We start from the raw sequence: 19,883 nt of genomic DNA on the forward strand, positions 1-19,883 counted from the left end.
TTTCATTAAAGGGCATGTGCGGGGTGGCCTGACAAAGTTTGATGTTTCTGCATAGACATAGAAGTGGTTATAACTTAGCCTGAAAATGTCTGATCTGCCACAAAATTCACAGGTTTGGTAAGAGTCCTGGCCTGAAGACACCTAAAGACCAATATTCAGATATTATCATAGCACCACCTGTTGGCAGCAGGATATCTCATATATTTCACTAACTCAAACATACCAAGGTCAGTCTGCACCAAACTTCATATGTTTGATAATAGTGCTGGCCTGAACACATCTACATGCCAATAATCAGTTATAGGCATAGCGCCACCATCTGGCAGTGGCAAGTTTGGCACATTTAAATGACTTATGACATATTTTTTCTACATTTACTGTATTAAAAGCATACTGCCCACCGTTTGCTGATTTCCTGAAGCCACCGGTCGGCGGTGAGCCCAGGTGCGAGGGCCCGTTCATCGCTGCTCGCAGCTTTAATTAGGGCCCGAGCACCGATGGTGTGAGGACCCTATTGGATCTGCTCCGTTTCTTATTAGGGCCCGAGCACCGATGGTGTGAGGACCCTATTGAATCTGCTCCGTTTATTATTATTAGGGCCCGAGCCCAAAAGGGCGAAGGCCCTATTGTTCTTCTAAGGATTCTTATTTAGGGCCCGAGCACCGATGGTGTGAGGACCCTATTGGATCTGCTTCGTTTATTATTATTATTAGGGCCCGAGCACCGATGGTGTGAGGACCCTATTGGATCTGCTTCGTTTATTATTATTAGGGCCCGAGCACCGATGGTGTGAGGACCCTATTGAATCTGCTCCGTTTATTATTATTATTATTATTATTATTCTTCTTATCCGGAATGAATCGCATTTTTGAGGGCCTAAACATACCCGAAAACTAACGAAACTTTGCACACACATCAGACCTGGCGAAAATGGACGTCTGATATGGGTTGCAGAAGTGGGTGTGGCAAAATGGCTCAATAGCGCCACCTTTACACGTTCCGCGGTGTGCGCATTCAGCTGTGATTATCGTACATGCACAAAAATCGGTACACATATGTAACACACCAATACCTACAAAAAAGCCTCTTGAGATAAAATCCGAAACCCAACAGGAAGTCAGTTATTATTAATTTTCTCAGCAAAATTTGTGTCATTTTTGCAATTTTCAGGTGTCATACTTGAACGAACTCCTCCTAGAGATTTATTCCGATCAACACCAAATTTGGTGAGTCTAATCTAAAGCCCTTTGTGATGTTAAATTGTGAAGATCTAGAGTTTTCATCGGAGGGCGTGTCCGTGGCGGCCTCGCAAATTTCGATGTTTCGCCATGAAAAAGGAAGTTGCTATAACTCAGGCATACAATGTCCTATCTGTCCCAAACTTCACATGTGTGATAACACTCCTGACCTGAAGACATCTACATGCCCATATTCAGTTATAGTCATAGCGCCACCTGCAGGCAACAGGAAGTGTCATGCTGTACTCTGCAACCAACTCCTCCTAGAGATTTATACAGATCAACTCCAAAATCGGTCAGTCTAATATAAAGGCCTTAGCGATGTTAAATTGCGAAGATCTTGAGTTTTCGTTGAAGGGCGTGTCCGTGGCGGCCTGACAAATTTCGAGGTCTCGCCATGGATATAAAACTTGTTATAACTCAGCCATAAAATGTCCGATTTGCCTCAAACTTCACATATTCGATAAGAGTCCTGGCCTGAACACATCTCAAGGCCAACATTCTATTATAATCACAGCGCCACCTGTTGGCAACAGGAAATGACTTGTATCAAACTCCTCTTAGAGATTTAATGATATTAACATTATATTTGGTCATTCTGATCTAGAGGCCTTAAAGATGTTAAATTGCGAAGATCTTGAGTTTTCGTTAAAGGGCGTGTCTGTGGCGGCCTGACAAAGTTTGATGTTTCGCCATGGACATAGAAGTTGTTATAACTCAGCCATAAAATGTCCGATCTGCCTCAAACTTCACAGGTTTGGTAAGAGTCCTGGCCTGAAGACACCTAAAGGCCAATATTCAGATATTATCATAACGCCACCTGTTGGCAGCAGGATATATCATATCTTTCACTAACTCAAACATACCAAGGTCAATCTGCACCAAACTTCATATGTTTGATGAAAGTGGTGGCCTGAACACATCTACATGCCAATAATCAGTTATAGGCATAGCGCCACCAGCTGGCAGCAGGAAATTTGGCACATTTAAGTGACTTTGACATATTTCTCCTATTTTTACTGTATTAAAAGCATACTACCCACCATTTGCTGTTTTCCTAAAGCCACCGGTCGGCGGTGAGCCCGGGTGCGAGGGCCCGTTCATCGCTGCTTGCAGCTTTAATTATTATTATTATTCTTCTTATCCGGAATGAATCGCATTTTTGAGGGCCTAAACATACCCGAAAACTAACGAAACTTTGCACACACATCAGACCTGGCGAAAATGGACGTCTGATATGGGTTGCAGAAGTGGGTGTGGCAAAATGGCTCAATAGCGCCACCTTTACACGTTCCGCGGTGTGCGCATTCAGCTGTGATCATCGTACATGCACAAAAATCGGTACACACATGTAACACACCAATACCTACAAAAAAGCCTCTTGAGATAAAATCCGAAACCCAACAGGAAGTCGGTTATTATTAATTTTCTCAGCAAAATTTGTGTCATTTTTGCAATTTTCAGGTGTCATACTTGAACGAACTCCTCCTAGAAATTTATTCCGATCAACACCAAATTTGGTGAGTCTAATCTAAAGCCCTTTGTGACGTTAAATTGTGAAGATCTAGAGTTTTCATCGGAGGGCGTGTCCGTGGCGGCCTCGCAAATTTCGATGTTTCGCCATGAAAAAGGAAGTTGCTATAACTCAGGCATAAAATGTCCGATCTGTCCCAAACTTCACATGTGTGATAACACTCCTGACCTGAAGACATCTACATGCCCATATTCAGTTATGGTCATAGCGCCACCTGCTGGCAACAGGAAGTGTCATGCTGTACTCTACAACAAACTCCTCCTAGAGATTTATACAGATCAACACCAAAATCGGTCAGTCTAATAAAAAGGCTTTAGTGATGTTAAATTGCGAAGATCTTGAGTTTTCGTTAAAGGGCGTGTCCGTGGCGGCCTGACACATTTCGAGGTCTCGCCATGGATATAAAACTTGTTATAACTCAGCCATAAAATGTCCGATTTGCCTCAAACTTCACATGTTCGATTAAAGTCCTAGCCTGAACACATCTGAAGGCCAATATTCTATTATAATCACAGCGCCACCTGTTGACAACAGGAAATGACTTGTATCAAACTCCTCCTAGAGATTTAATGATATCAACATTATGTTTGGTCAGTCTGATCTAGAGGTCTTAGAGATGTTAAATTGCGAAGATCTTGAGTTTTCGTTAAAGGGCGTGTCCGTGGCGGCGTGACAAAGTTTGATGTTTCGCCATGGACATAGAAGTTGTTATAACTAAGCCATAAAATGTCCGATCTGCCTCAAACTTCACAGGTTTGGTAAGAGTCCTGGCCTGAAGACACCTAAAGGCCAATATTCAGATATTATCATAGCGCCACCTGTTGGCAGCAGGATATATCATATCTTTCACTAACTCAAACATACCAAGGTCAATCTGCACCAAACTTCATATGTTTAATGAAAGTGGTGGCCTGAACACATCTACATGCCAATAATCAGTTATAGGCATAGCGCCACCAGCTGGCAGCAGGAAATTTGGCACATTTAAGTGACTTTGACATATTTCTCCTATTTTTACTGTATTAAAAGCATACTACCCACCATTTGCTGTGTTCCTAAAGCCACCGGTCGGTGGTGAGCCCGTGTGCGAGGGCCCGTTCATCGCTGCTTGCAGCTTTAATTTTTTTTGTTTTTGTTTTTTATTTTTATTTTTTTTCAACCGTTGGGGCACTTTTGGGGGCCTTAACATACTCAAAAACTCTTGAAAATTTGCACACACGTTGGAATCTGCCGTCGTCCGGACGCCACAGAGGCTGGGACCCGGGCGTGATTCAGGGCATCTACAGCGCCCCCTGGAACACAGTTTGAAAACTTGATGTACTGCGCACACATACTTGCACGTACTCATATGAAACTCGGTACACATATAGAACTCATCGAGCTGAACAACTTTTGTACTCTATGTCATGGGCTCCACGCAACAGGAAGTGAGATATTTAGGGTTGTTTAAAAAGCGCATGCTCTGGAATTTAACGTACTCCTCCCAGGAATTCCATGGGATTGTCACCAAACTCGGTCAGCATGATCTCAAGACATTGGGGACGCTAAATTGCGAGGAGATTTTTGATATCTCGAACGGTTTGGCCGTGGCAAGGCGACAAAGTTATGGCGAGAAATGAGAAACAGGAAGTGTCTAATAACTGTTGCACACATTGCCTGATTCTGATGAAACTTCACCAGTTTGTTCCTTGTATGATGCCGATTCCATAAATGTGACTATTATGAGTCAAAGTTATAGCGCCACCAACTGGCAGCAGGAAACGTGTCATTTTCAAAATGCTTTGAAATCAGCCTCTTAATTTTACTCGATTTTCTTTAAACTTCATCAAAATCATGTCAAAACACGGCCGATAAGAATATGTAAAGGGGTCGATGATAAATCGAATGCTGTTGCCATGGCAACGTGACAAACTTTAAAATTACATTCCTGTCTTTTCGAGGCAGATAACATGCTTAGAATTTCATGAAACTCAACACACACATCAATATTAATGATAGTTAGACACTGGCAAAAGGTCATAAATGGGCGTGGAGCAGGCACTCTATAGCGCCATCTTTTGACAAAAGTTGGGGGGTTAGTTTTTCCTACAGTCACCAAACTCTGTACATATATTGTTCTCATCAATCTGGACAACTTTCTAAATCAAACTCATTAGCTAAGACCAACAGAAAGCCGGCTATTTTGATTTGAAGGTGGATTTTTTGAAAAATCAGGTAGTAAACAAATTCACACTACTCCTAAGAACAACCAGCTGTTCACACCAAACTTTTTTAACATGAAGAGAAGATTCTGAAGATGTTAAATTGCGAGCGGATTTTGGATATCTCGAACGGTGTTGACGTGGTGATTTTTTAAAGATATAGTAAAAAACATAACCCTAATTTTTTATATCTTTAAAGTGCAGCATCCAAACTCTTTAAAACTTTTTTCACACAGAGATCTAATCATTCTGAGCAAGTGCTGGAAATATTAATTTTATACAAGCTTCAATGAATTAAAGAAAATTAAAAAAATAACTCAGAAACCTGCTGTCACTCTGGTGAATGTCTCTACAGTATGTGTGTGCGTTCAGTCAGGCACAGAGAAGCTCATTATTGCAGGGGGGAGGGGTGAGAGGCAGAGAGGGTGACAGAGTAGAGAGCCATCCTACAGACCATCTTTGAACAAAAAATGCACATATGTATTTTAATTACATAAATATGTCTGATCTTTGAGAGTCTGATATTTTGAGAAAATATAAAGGGTCACTTAGTCTTTCATTGTTCGTATTTTGCAGTTGTTGTTTTTTATTTATTTTTTACTTAACTGTACCATGAACTTGTCCTATTCAGTCACATAGCAAAAGATTAAAAAAAATACAACTTTTTAGCATGATCAATTTATCTTCATTGATAGACAATATTTACATAGTGTTATTTATTGAATATAAAATAATAATAATAAAAAATTATGACAAACTTTGACAACAAAACAAACGTTACTGTTAATTTCTTCAAAACATCTGAAAACCATAATTTTAAGATCAGTTATAAATATATATCACCCCGTTAAAATACTCAACTTGATTTTTAAAGATATTTTGAAAGAATGAAGAGTTTATAGAGCACTTTATTGTGTATTGCTGTACACCCACATGAACTGTGTTCATGTTCATGTTAATTCACAGTACATAAACTTTATATGAATACTTTTTTTAGCTTAATATTAATTAACATTAATAAATGCTATTTATTTATTGGTCATGTTAACTAATATAGTTAATTTTAACAAATGAAACTGGATGGCAACATTTTATATTTTGTGTGTATGTGTCTGTGTGTTGATTTTAAAGTGTAACCCTTTCAATTCTGTAAACTTAAAATCCAAACTAGCAGAGGGTTACTGTGAATGCATGTGCCAACTGGGCACCGTCTTCCTTATTGATTCTTAGTTATGTAGCACTTAAGAGTGATGTCTTATAACAGGAGTCACCAGCAAAGCAATATCCACACAAAAATTGTACAGATAGGTAACAATGACATTTAAGCAGAAGTGGTGGATGTAAAGGAAGCAATAATAACATTTTGCTATCATCATGAATCATGTTCTTATCATCATTTGTAGCATACTGGTTCACAGTTGGCATTTATCTGAAGTCCTTGCATTGATTGCATTTAGTTAAATCAACATTATATTTGGTCAGTCTGATCTTGAAGCCTTAGAGATGTTAAATTGTGAAGATCTTGAGTTTTCATTAAAGGGCATGTCCGTGGTGGCCTGACAAAGTTTGATGTTTCTGCATAGACATAGAAGTGGTTATAACTTAGCCTGAAAATGTCTGATCTGCCACAAAATTCACAGGTTTGGTAAGAGTCCTGGCCTGAAGACACCTAAAGACCAATATTCAGATATTATCATAGCGCCACCTGTTGGCAGCAGGATATCTCATATATTTCACTAACTCAAACATACCAAGGTCAATCTGCACCAAACTTCATATGTTTGATAATAGTGCTGGCCTGAACACATCTACATGCCAATAATCAGTTATAGGCATAGCGCCACCAGCTGGCAGCGGCAAGTTTGGCACATTTAAGTGACTTTGACATATTTCTCCTACATTTACTGTATTAAAAGCATATTGCCCACCGTTTGCTGATTTCCTGAAGCCACCAGTCGGCGGTGAGCCCGGGTGCGAGGGCCCGTTCATCGCTGCTCGCAGCTTTAATTAATGCTTTGAAATCCATGTCTCCTCATTTACAGTTTGAGCAGCTCCAAGAACTCAAAGAAAGCCCACAAACTTAAAAGTTTCTTGTTTTACAGCATGGTTTGACGGTCAGTTGGAAAGTCAATAAACTGCCTTTAAGTTGTGGCCAAGAGAGAGAAAAAAGTGTTACTGATTTTGTAAGCATATTGCATATTTGCTTGGAGTCAATTGTTTTACTTTTATTTTTTTGATAATAATGCAGTAAAATGTGTCATATTTTTTGGCATTGCTGTCCTACAAAGAAATTATGAACACATGCAAAAACAAGAGAGGACCAACACAAAATTAATAACTGATTATGTTGTATTCAATGTCAATGTTGACAGTTTAGTGATTTTGTCACTAGATTTGTTGACGTCCTTCCCCCTTTTGAGACTTTGAGACTAAACCTTATTTAGATTACAACACTCTCCCACTGATATATTTATATTATATAGATCAGTGAACTCACCATTATGTCCTCATCCTCATCAGCTACATTGTGTGACTGTTTTAACTACTTTCAATTGAAAGCAGTTAGCAACACTGATCAGTGTTTTTCTCATATTTTGATGGTTTAAGTGAAATGTGAGGTCATTAAAACCCTCCACACATCACTTTTGGCCACTGATGTGTTTGGTGAGGTTAGTGTCACAATATTTAAGACCCTGCTTACTGTGTCATCACCAGTGCTTTGCTGCATTTTTACAATCTTTCAAATTTTCCAGTGAAAATAAATAAACAAACAAACATATTATTGCAGCTAAAGCATTGATTTGTAGAGTGGATTAAGTTATTATGCTTATTACTTGGTCAATTACAAAAATAAATACATTAAAGAATGCCTGATGGTCACAATTGTATCATTTTATCAACTCCATATCATCATATAACTCCAATATGTCATATGTGTATTGTAAAGTGTGTGTTTCCTCCTTTTTGCTGCCATTGTGTTACTCCTAACTAGGTTAGGAGACCTCTCCAACTCTCTTAAATATTTTAGGAGCTGAGACCTAGTAACACTTAGGAACTTTTATGAATCACTCTTTATCTTAAGTCCAGAAATAAGAGTAAAATTACGTCACTCTTAGAATTTTTAAACACTTAAGACTAAAATTTGACTCTGAGAAGCTTTATACATACGGGCCATGATCTTTAGAGTCTCAGTTTCTCTCAGACCAAACAGAACATGAAGATTATGACTGCAGACTATGATTTTCTAGTTTTCATGAGTGTATTTCACTGATGCTGGAATTGAAGTAAACACTGGATGAGTGAAACCTCTGATTCGCACACTGCGTTCACATTTACATTTGGCAGATACATTTATGGAATATGACTTACAATGCATTCAAGGTGCACGTTCACAGTTTTTCAGTTCATGCATTCCCTGGGGTTTAAACCAATGACCTTGAGTTATAAGTGGCTTCGAAAACCCTGAATAGGGCACATTAAAACAGGGAGTAGTTCACATCTTGAACAAAAATTTACAGATAATGTACTCACCCCCTTGTCATCCAAGATACATGTCTTTCTTTCTTCAGTCGTACAAAAATTATGTTTTTAAGAGACAAACATTCAGGATTGTTCTCCATATAGTAGACTTCTATGGTGCCCCAAGTTTGAGCGTCCAAAATGCAGTTTAAATGCAGCTTTAAAGGACTCTAAACAATCCAAGCCGAGGAAGAAGGGTCTTACCAAGTGAAACAATCGGCTATTAAAAAAAATGTATAGACTTTTTAACCTCAAATGCTCGTCTTGTCTAGCTCTGTGTGAACTCTGTGTATTCCAGTTCAAGACAGTTATGTGTGTCAAAAAAACTCCCATTTAATTTTCTCCTTCAACTTCAAAATTTTCCTAATTTTTTATTTCCTAGAATTTATTTCAGCGATGTAGGACAATTTTGAAGTTGGAGGAGAAAATTAAGTGGGCGTTTGTTGACATACCCTAACTGTCTGTTCACACAGAGCTAGACAAGACGAGCATTTGAGGTTAAAAAGTATAAAAATTTCAAACGTTTTTAGAAAATAACTGATAATTTGGCTAGATTAGACCCTTTTTTCTCGGAGTCCTTTGAAGCTGCATTTAAACTGCATTTTGGAAGTTCAAACTCGGGGCACCATAGAAGTCCACTATATGGAGAACACTCCTTAAATGTTTTCCTCAAAAAACAGAATTTCTTTATGATTGAAGAAAAAAATGTTTGTTCTGAGCGTGAACTACTCCTTTAAACAGTAATAAATATAAATAAAATGCCCCTGTGTGCGTCATACAGTCTCTTTAACACAGCGCTCAGGTTTGGTTGAGATTGGAGAAACTCCGGTGAACGGATTCACTCCTTCATTCCTGATGAAAGTCAAAATCAAAACACAAATCAAACACAATCTGAACATAGTAATCAACTCCAATCAACTGTCAAATCATCCTCATACTGTAGATCAGTGCTGGGGCCGTATGTATAAAACTTCTAAGAAATGCTCTTAAGAGTAGTCTTAAACTTTGACTTAAGTGTCAAAAAATTCTTAGTAAGAAGTAGGACTTTTTTAAGAGTAGGAGACTTTTATAAAGAATCTAAAAGCAACTTTCAGTAAAGTTTGAGACTGATTCTGAAGTTCTGACTTAAGTGTTGTAAATTAAGGACTACAATGATTGAAACACAAAATGGCCGCCCTTGACCTCTGAATCAGCCAATAGTGAGCCTGCTCATGTGAGTCACAGCAGCACAACACCAATTATTTGATGGAACTACAATACAAACATTTAATTAAGACACTATTTAATATTTCAGTGTATTTAAACAAATGCTTTGCATTGTGGAAAATTATCACAAATTATTATTAATGCTTTGAAATCCATGTCTCCTCATTTACAGTTGGAGCAATGATGTGAACAGCTCCAAGAACTCAAAGAAAGCCCACAAACTTAAAAGTTTCTTGTTTTGCAGCATGGTTTGACGGACAGTTGGAAAGTCAATAAACTGCCTTTAAGTTGTGGCCAAGAGAGAGAAAAAAGTGTTACTGATTTTGTAAGCATATTGCATATTTGCTTGGAGTCAATTGTTTTACTTTTATTTTTTTGATAATAATGCAGTAAAATGTGTCATATTTTTTGGCATTGCTGTCCTACAAAGAAATTATGAACACATGCAAAAACAAGAGAGGACCACCACAAAATTAATAACTAATTATGTTGTATTCAATGTCAATGTTGACAGTTTAGTGATTTTGTCACTAGATTTGTTGACGTCCTTCCCCCTTTTGAGACTTTGAGACTAAACCTTATTTAGATTACAACACTCTCCCACTGATATATTTATATTATATAGATCAGTGAACTCACCATTATGTCCTCATCCTCATCAGCTACATTGTGTGACTGTTTTAACTACTTTCAATTGAAAGCAGTTAGCAACATTGATCAGTGTTTTTTTCATATTTTGATGGTTTAAGTGAAATGTGAGGTCATTAAATCCCTCCACACATCACTTTTGGTCACTGATGTGTTTGGTGAGGTTATTGTCACAATATTTAAGACCCTGCTTACTGTGTCATCACCAGTGCTTTGCTGCATTTTTACAATCTTTCAAATTTTCCAGTGAAAAATAAACAAACAAACATATTATTGCAGCTAGAGCATTGATTTGTAGAGTGGATTAAGTTATCATGCTTATTACTTGGTCAATTACAAAAATAAATACATTAAAGAATGCTTGATGGTCACGATTGTATCATTTTATCAACTCCATATCATCATATAACTCCAATATGTCATATGTGTATTGTAAAGTGTGTGTTTCCTCCTTTTTGCTGCCATTGTGTTACGCCTAACTAGGTTAGGAGACCTCTCCAACTCTCTTAAATAATTTAGGAGCTGAGACCTAGTCTTAACACTTAAGAACTTTTATGAATCACTCTTTATCTTAAGTCCAGAAATAAGAGTAAAATTACGTCACTCTTAGAATTTTGAAACACTTAAGATTAAAATTTGACTCTGAGAAGCTTTATACATACGGCCCCAGGTCTACAGGAAATACATATGTGATGTGATCTAGGAAAACCCATGGTGAAATTTTACCTTTTACCTTTTCAAGTTCAAAACCTTTCCAAAACTGTTTTTATTTTGTCCATAGCTTGAACGTAACAAAAGTTATGGCTATCGTAAGTTGGCTGATAGCTATGATTTTCAGGAATGAAATTTTGAGAAAAAACGGTTTAAAGTGAGACAGGTTTTACTTTCACTTCACGTAGTTTAACTAGAGCTCTCTGTCAAGTCAGGAGCGCTATACTGCATCATTACTGACGTCTGTTTTTCGTTTTATCATGGGCATAGTCTCTGAACTTTTGATCACCTCTTGTATGTTAGTGTACCTTGTAGTTTTAGAAAAGCAAGCACAGCACAACTGTGAAATAGTCCATTATAACATCATTTAGGACACTGACATCACCCAGATTGAGCAAATTGACAGTGAGCAGCTACAGTATACTTCAGACTGCGTTGTTGCACTCAATATTACAAATAAATAAATAAAACTTTGCGTGCCATAGTTTACACAGGGCTGGTGGGGAATGTGCATTGATACACCTTTATTAAATATGTTACATGGTTTATTTTGATAGGTTAACTGTTTTTGCAGTGTACAGAGAAAGCACCTCGGCAGCGCATTCTTAACATAAGAGAAAGACACAGTCATTTCTTCTTGCTACAATAAATCACAATTTTTCTGCACTAAACAAGTGAATTTTGACAAGATACTTTCAGAGATGATAGACAAGATTTTATCAAATAATACTTAAATGAAAACCTAATTTTGACAAAAAAGTGACTTTAGACCTATTTTTCGAATTTCCTGAAAACGTTCCAGCGCGAGATCTGACTGGTTTTCCCAGATCGTATTACATATATGCACAGACAACATGCCATTGACAACTACTGGCCTAGCATGCATAATACAGCAATTTTAGTCATTTTCACAGATACATGTTGAACAGTGATCATTTTGACAACATTGTCATGTGTATGAGAAACTTTTCAAAAATCCAAAGGAAAAAGTTCTTAATTTTTAGTACAATCGTTGTGAAAACATACCCATGTTATTTCCTGCTCCTCATATGTATACATGAATTAGTTTCTGTTGATTATCTGTTATTGTCCATGTAAAGGCTATTATGTGTAAGCTCTTAGCTGCCTTTTTGTTTCTCCTGTGGTTTGTTGATATTCCATTTCATTTGATTAAACTGCAATTACAGGTCCTTCTCAAAAAAATAGCATATTGTGATAAAGTTCATTATTTTCTGTAATGTACTGATAAACATTAGACTTTCATATATTTTAGATTCATTACACACAACTGAAGTAGTTCAAGCCTTTTATTGTTTTAATATTGATGATTTTGGCATACAGCTCATGAAAACCCAAAATTCCTATCTCAAAAAATTAGCATATTTCATCCGACCAATAAAAAAAAGTGTTTTTAATACAAAAAAAGTCAACCTTCAAATAATTATGTTCAGTTATGCACTCAATACTTGGTCGGGAATCCTTTTACAGAAATGACTGCTTCAATGCGGCGTGGCATGGAGGCAATCAGCCTGTGGCACTGCTGAGGTGTTATGGAGGCCCAGCTAGGATGCTTCGATAGCGGCCTTAAGCTCATCCAGAGTGTTGGGTCTTGCGTCTCTCAACTTTCTCTTCACAATATCCCACAGATTCTCTATGGGGTTCAGGTCAGGAAAGTTGGCAGGCCAATTGAGCACAGTAATACCATGGTCAGTAAACCATTTACCAGTGGTTTTGGCACTGTGAGCAGGTGCCAGGTCGTGCTGAAAAATGAAATCTTCATCTCCATAAAGCTTTTCAGCAGATGGAAGCATGAAGTGCTCCAAAATCTCCTGATAGCTAGCTGCATTGACCCTGCCCTTGATAAAACACAGTGGACCAACACCAGCAGCTGACATGGCACCCCAGACCATCAGTGACTGTGGGTACTTGACACTGGACTTCAGGCATTTTGGCATTTCCCTCTCCCCAGTCTTCCTCCAGACTCTGGCACCTTGATTTCCGAATGACATGCAAAATTTGATTTCATCTGAAAAAAGTACTTTGGACCACTGAGCAACAGTCCAGTGCTGCTTCTCTGTAGCCCAGGTCAGGCGCTTCTGCCGCTGTTTCTGGTTCAAAAGTGGCTTGGGGAATGCGGCACCTGGGGAATGCGGCACCTGTAGCCCATTTCCTGCACACGCCTGTACACGGTGGCTCTGGATGTTTCTACTCCAGACTCAGTCCACTGCTTCCGTAGGTCCCCCAAGGTCTGGAATCGGTCCTTCTCCACAATCTTCCTCAGGGTCCGGTCACCTCTTCTTGTTGTGCAGCGTTTTCTGCCACACTTTTTCCTTCCCACAGACTTCCCACTGAGGTGCCTTGATACAGCACTCTGGGAACAGCCTATTCGTTCAGAAATTTCTTTCTGTGTCTTACCCTCTTGCTTGAGGGTGTCAATGATGGCCTTCTGGACAGCAGTCAGGTCGGCAGTCTTACCCATGATTGCGGTTTTGAGTAATGAACCAGGCTGGGAGTTTTTAAAAGCCTCAGGAATCTTTTGCAGGTGTTTAGAGTTAATTAGTTGATTCAGATGATTAGGTTAATAGCTCGTTTAGAGAACCTTTTCATGATATGCTAATTTTTTGAGATAGGAATTTTGGGTTTTCATGAGCTGTATGCCAAAATCATCAATATTAAAACAATAAAAGGCTTGAACTACTTCAGTTGTGTGTAATGAATGTAAAATATATGAAAGTCTAATGTTTATCAGTACATTACAGAAAATAATGAACTTTATCACAATATGCTAATTTTTTGAGAAGAACCTGTAAAAGTTTCCTTATCTCTTCACTCGTTCTTCATCCAAATTCTTCTACTTTGTGTGTTATTGGCTGTATTTTTTATTTTTATTTTTTATTTTTTTGGAAGGAGAGAATGAATTTTGTGTTCTAAATCTGACAGCTCAGATTCTCTGGATTGCAGCACAAATTAACATGGCTGCGCCCAACGCCCATTATAGATAAAAAAGACCAAAAACCTTTACATTTTTGAGAAGCAAGATGTCAAATATAGTGTCTGCGTGACAAGCAATTACGCTTTACAATAGAAATAAGGCAATAAATTCTAAAGTAATGGTCGGCTCAAAATACTGGGGGTCAGCTAGAATATTTTAAACTTAGGCCTATGTGTGAAAGAGTTAAATATGAATTTTTCAACCCCAAAACAGACTGGCTGCAGACTTGCAGTTGTACTCACAGAACTACACTCTCAGACTTGACACTAATAACTGTAATGGGGACTCAACGACAGTGTTGATAGATCCAAGTGCGAGCTTTATTAGACATATCATGGTCAAAACAGGCAGGGTCGAATACCAGCAAACAGTTACATCCAAGTGCAAGACAAAACGTAATCCAAAGGACAGGCGAGGGTCAAAATCCAAGTGGGCAGTCCAAAGTAGCAAAATAAACAAGACAATGAAACAAGGTAAAACTATTGCAATGGAAATACTATGACTATGACAATGAAACAAGGCAATAAAACAAGGAAAACGCTTGGTAGAGTCCGCATGAGCAAAACAATACTTCGCGAGGGCCTGTTTGGCTTGGCCCTCTTTATATGGCTGCCAAACAGGAAGTAACCATAGAAGCAGCAGAGGGAGCGGTAACAGTCAGTGTAGGGTAAGGGCTCCCTCTGCTGGCCTGGTGTTACAGAATCCCCCCCTCTAGGAGCGACTCCTAGCACTCAAGAAACAACAGTTCAGGAGGGTGGGGGAACAGAGGTAAAACAGGGGGTGGGACGGAGGGCCAGGTCCATGCAGGGGAACAGGTACAGAGTCAGGGCCCTGGTGCAGTAGTGGACCCTGACACCTTGAAGGACCTGGGCCATGGATCAGTGGTAGACAGTGAAACAATGGGGGACCTGGGCCATGGAACAGAGGCATACAGGGAACAGAGGTCCTTCATGTTAGGTCCAGAGGAGCATGGAGCCATGGCGAAGCAGGCAGAGCAGGGAGCCATAGCAGAGCAGGCAAAGCAGGCAGCCGTGGCAGAGCAGGGAGCCAGGGTGGAGCAAACACGAACAGGAGAGGCCTCCGGAGCAGACTCGTGGACAGGAGAGGCCTCCCGGATGCAGTGTGCAGCCCACACACTCAAAATGGCCACCACCATAACAGGCAGCACGGTAGGCAGTGGGATGCACACCAGGCTTGAGAGTGTAGGCTCTGCGTGGCTTGGGAGCATAGGTGTCACTGGGATGCCTGCAGCCCGCACTGAGATCAGAGGAGGGTCCATCACACTAGCAATCAGTCCTTGCAGTCCTTGCCCAAGCTGTGCATCAGAGCCATCTTGGCCGGGGGCTCTGGCGTGGCAGCCATCTTGTGAACTGGCTCTGGGATGGCGGCCATGATGGGTGCAGACTCTGAAAGGGCAGCCATGATGGGTGCAGACTCTGGAAAGGTGGCCATTACGGGTGCAGACTCTGGAAGGGCGGCCTTTACGGGTACAAACTTTGGAAGGGCGGCCACGACGGTCCCGTTCGCAGGGGTTTCGTGCACTTCATATTCATATACAGTATCATGAAATACCTGTCCACGATCGCAGGGATTTCGTGCTCTTCATATTTATATTCATATACAGTATCATGAAATACCTGTCCATGATCGCAGAGGTTTCGTGCCCTTCATATTTATATTCATATACAGTATCATGAAATACCTGGCCACGATCGCAGGGGTTTCGTGCCAGATACACTTAATATTTATATTCATATACAGTGTCTTGAAATACCTGTCCACGGTCGCAGGGGTTTCGTGCACTTCATAATTGTATTCATATACAGTATCATGAAATACCTGGCCATGATCGCAGGGGTTTCGTGCCCTTCATATTTATATTCATATACAGTATCATGAAATACCTGTCCACGATCGCAGGGGTTTCGTGCCCTTCATATTTATATTCATATACAGTATCATGAAATACCTGGCCACGATCGCAGGGGTTTCGTGCCCTTCATATTTATACCGGTATTCATATACAGTATCATGAAATACCTGGCCACGATCGCAGGGGTTTCGTGCCCTTCATATTTATATTCATATACAGTATCATGAAATACCTGGCCACGATCGCAGGGGTTTCGTGCCAGATACACTTAATATTTATATTCATATACAGTGTCTTGAAATACCTGTACACGATACCATTGTAAACCATGATTAATTTTCGTAAATAGACGCTACACGTTTTACATTTCTATAATGGCTGTTTATTTGTTTTCAAAAATCGTTTAAATGTAAGATTTTAAAACATAAAAACAACCTGTATGACTGTGTTGTCCTTCATTATCCATCAGTGGTTTTGAAATGCCCGCGCAAAAAAAAAAAGACTTACTGCGCATGATCGGTGACCTCTCTTAATAATTTTTTTTTAGAAACGCCCATTTTACGTCGTGGTAATGAAACCCCTGGAATTTAGTGAGTGCCGTTTGGGATGGCCCTCTTTATATGGCTGCCAAACAGGAAGTAACCATAGAAGTAGCAGAGGGAGCGGTAACAGTCAGTGTAGGGTAAGGGCTCCCTCTGCTGGCCTGGTGTTACAAATACTCAAGAATTAAGAATTTGTCTATAAAATAGGATGTTTTTTTTTTTGAGATCATGTGTTTTTTTTTATATTTTCAGTCTTTATTCTTCTTATTTTGTGTAATATACAATCATAGTTTTATATGCAAGGCTAGAGCTTCATGAATCAACTTCTGACATCAGCATTGTGATTGAGGGAGTCAAAAGTTTTTTTATACACAACGAGTCAAAAGTTTTTGAATAATACGATTTTTTTAAAGAATTCTCTTCTACTCATCAAGCCTGCATTTATTTGATCAAAGTACAGCAAAAGCAGTAGTAATGTGAAATATTTTTACTATTTGAAATAACTGCTTTCTATTTGAATATCTGTTAAACTGTCATTTATTCCTGTGATCAAAGCTGAATGTCTTTAGTGCCACATGATCCTTCAGAAATGTTCAAGAAACATTTATTATTATTATTATTATTAATAGATAGATTATAATTATTAATACTTTTTTATCAAGGATGTTTTAAATTGACCAAAGGTGATGATAAAGACATTTATAATGTTACAAAATATTTCTATTAAAGATAAAGGCTGTATTTCTGAACTTTCTAATAATCAAAGCAACCTGAAAAAAATGATAATAATAATAAATGTTTTTGAGCAGCAAATCAGCATATTAGAATGTCTTCTAAAGGATCATGTGACACAGAAGACTGGAGTAATGATGCTAAAAATTCAGCTTTGAAATCACAGGAATAAATTACATTTTAAAATATCCAAATAGATGATAGTTATTTAAATAGTAAAAATATTTTAAAAATGTGACTGTTTCTGCTGTACCTTGAATCAAATAAATGCAGGCTTGGTGAGCAGAAGAGACTTCTTTAAAAAAAAACACTAAAAATCTCACTGTTCAAAAACTTTTGACCGGTAGTGTATAACTTTCTTTTTTGCCTCAGTTCAATGATCTGTTTTTATTTTTTTTATTAATATATTAATGGCTCAGTTTTGGGCATAAAGTACATTGCAAAAAGGCTGTAAGTAAACAGTCGAATGGATTGTTTTAAGTTTAAGAGAATGAATTTATATTGGAATCTTTGTTTTGCAAATGAGTGAAGGTTAATAAATATTTTCTAAAGCAATTTGAGTCTTTGGTGACAACTTTATTGCATTTTCAGGAAAAAAAAAGTTTGAAATGTTTTATTTGCAGGTAATTAAGTAATATGGTTGGGGAAAATTAATACATTCAGATTTATTAAGAAATTCAATTTAAGTTGAATTAAATTACGAATGCAGTTGAATTGACTTAGGAAAATTAAGTTGTTAAAATTTACTTAAGTTGAAAAAACTTGAGAAAATTACTTCAATTGGTAATTAAGTTAATACAATGTAATAAATTAAGTTGAAAGAACTTAAAATTTTTAGGTGTTACCAATTGAAGTAATTTTTTTAAGTTGATCCAACTGTTCACTTTTTACAGTGTACTTTTTTTCTTCTAGCTGTGACTGTGACACACTTTTTTTTTCTTTACTCAATTCTTAGTCACTCAATTCTCTTGTGCTTTGTTCACATCCTATCCTAAAACTACTGTAGGATAGTTTATCGCCTCTGTTTTGCTTTACTTTGTGGCTGTGGAGGTCTTGTCTTGTTGACTTAACTAAACTGAGAAAATGTACAATTAAATGTAGTTTCTTTATTAAAACATGAGTATTGTGATTTTGTAAAAAAAAAAAAAAAACATTTTATGTTTAACTAAAAATATATATATATTTATATGAAGATGCAACAAGACCAAGGCAATAGACAAGTTATCAAAGGCCAAATTTCCCAAAGGAAATGAATGATGCTCTTTAAGGGCTATGTTGTTATTCAGATGCAGGACATGCACATGCTCATTGAACAAGCTGTTGACATAATGACTTACAGTTTTCTACTGCATATTAAAAATACAAGTACAAAAGGGATCAATCTTGATTTTAGAGATGGTGCAAAAAAAAAAATGTATTGTTCAGTAAAGCTGTTGGAAATGTTAAAAAATATTATTTTTGATTTTATATTGTTTAATTATTATTTATATTTATAAATATAGCCTGAAGTTCAGAGTAAGCACCCACAGCTCATAGACTACAGAGTTATACAATATCTTTTCAAATATAATACTTTATTATTTTGTCTCTTTATGGAAGTATCAATCCATGTAGGCTACTATATTTAAACAGATTATACTCTCTTCAAATGGAGAGCAGTAACATTTAGTCACGTCTGGCAACTTAAAAATATGTTTTCAGTATCATTAGGATGATGAAAATAAGGTGAGATATATGTTAATGTACTTTTAGGTAAAGGAGGCATAAAATAATTTGTTAAACATAAAAAAGCTATATTTAAAATATGTAAAATCAATTTTACAAGTGTGGCAAGGAGTTTGTTGGGTTACTTATATTTATTGACATTCATTATTTGTTGGAGTATAGTGATAGAAAATTATATATGATTGTCATTAAGTATATGTATAGCACAGTACCATATAAAAGAATATAATTTAAATAAGTATAGTTCTGCCTCAGCCACTGCTTCACACTGGATCATAATGAGTTGAGTGTGGAGGACAGGGGAGCGTTAGGGCAGAGCATGGGGCAGAGTAACAAGTAACATAATACCAGTGCATATGTATATAAGAGGAAATTAAAAAATGATCTTAAAATAAACTGTTACTGCATAACAGCACAGTAGTGGTGATATTCACACGGGATGCACAAAAAAAAAAAAAAAAAAAAAAAAAAAGAAGAAGAAGCGCCCCCTTGAGGAAGACAGATAACCGAGCAACATCCGGGAACCATTAGCGCGGGAGGGCGAAGGTTATAAACAACATGGCTGAAGACATGCAGAAGGAGGATAGTTCTGTTGCTTATTTAAAAAAAAAGGAAGGATGTTGCTGAATTTTTTACGCTTCACAGTGATTTCACTAATTAAAACATAGCCTAATAGGCTGCAGCTATGTTTGAGCGAAAACTAACTTGTCTTTAGTATTCTACACAAGTAGAACTTAAGGATTTAATGAAACCGAACATTTTAACGAGGGTTTGAGTGAGTGAACTGAAGAGCAGCATGAACCGCAAGAAAGACAAGGGCTTTGAAAGCCCACGACCATATAAACTATAAGTATCAAATACACTCTTCTCACCGCATGCATGAATATGATTGCTGTTGTGTTTACATGCCAAATCAGGATGATTATTAAAATCATAAGTTGCCGTCGCATAAATTTAACACT

General features: G+C 37.8%; 1 protein-coding gene across 1 annotated transcript in view; it reads left to right on the forward strand.

The window, feature by feature from the left end:
- The first annotated feature begins 19,478 nt into the window (after nucleotides 1–19,478).
- Nucleotides 19,479–19,883, forward strand: part of taf2 (TAF2 RNA polymerase II, TATA box binding protein (TBP)-associated factor) — a 43,030-nt gene continuing 42,625 nt past the window's right edge. The window contains exon 1 of the mRNA XM_073847833.1: nucleotides 19,479–19,769. Within this exon, the coding sequence (XP_073703934.1) occupies nucleotides 19,718–19,769 (52 nt within the window). The 5' untranslated portion in view covers nucleotides 19,479–19,717. The remainder of the gene's footprint in view (nucleotides 19,770–19,883) is intronic.

This window comes from Garra rufa, chromosome 9, assembly GCF_049309525.1.
Source record: "Garra rufa chromosome 9, GarRuf1.0, whole genome shotgun sequence".
NCBI lineage: Eukaryota > Metazoa > Chordata > Actinopteri > Cypriniformes > Cyprinidae > Garra > Garra rufa.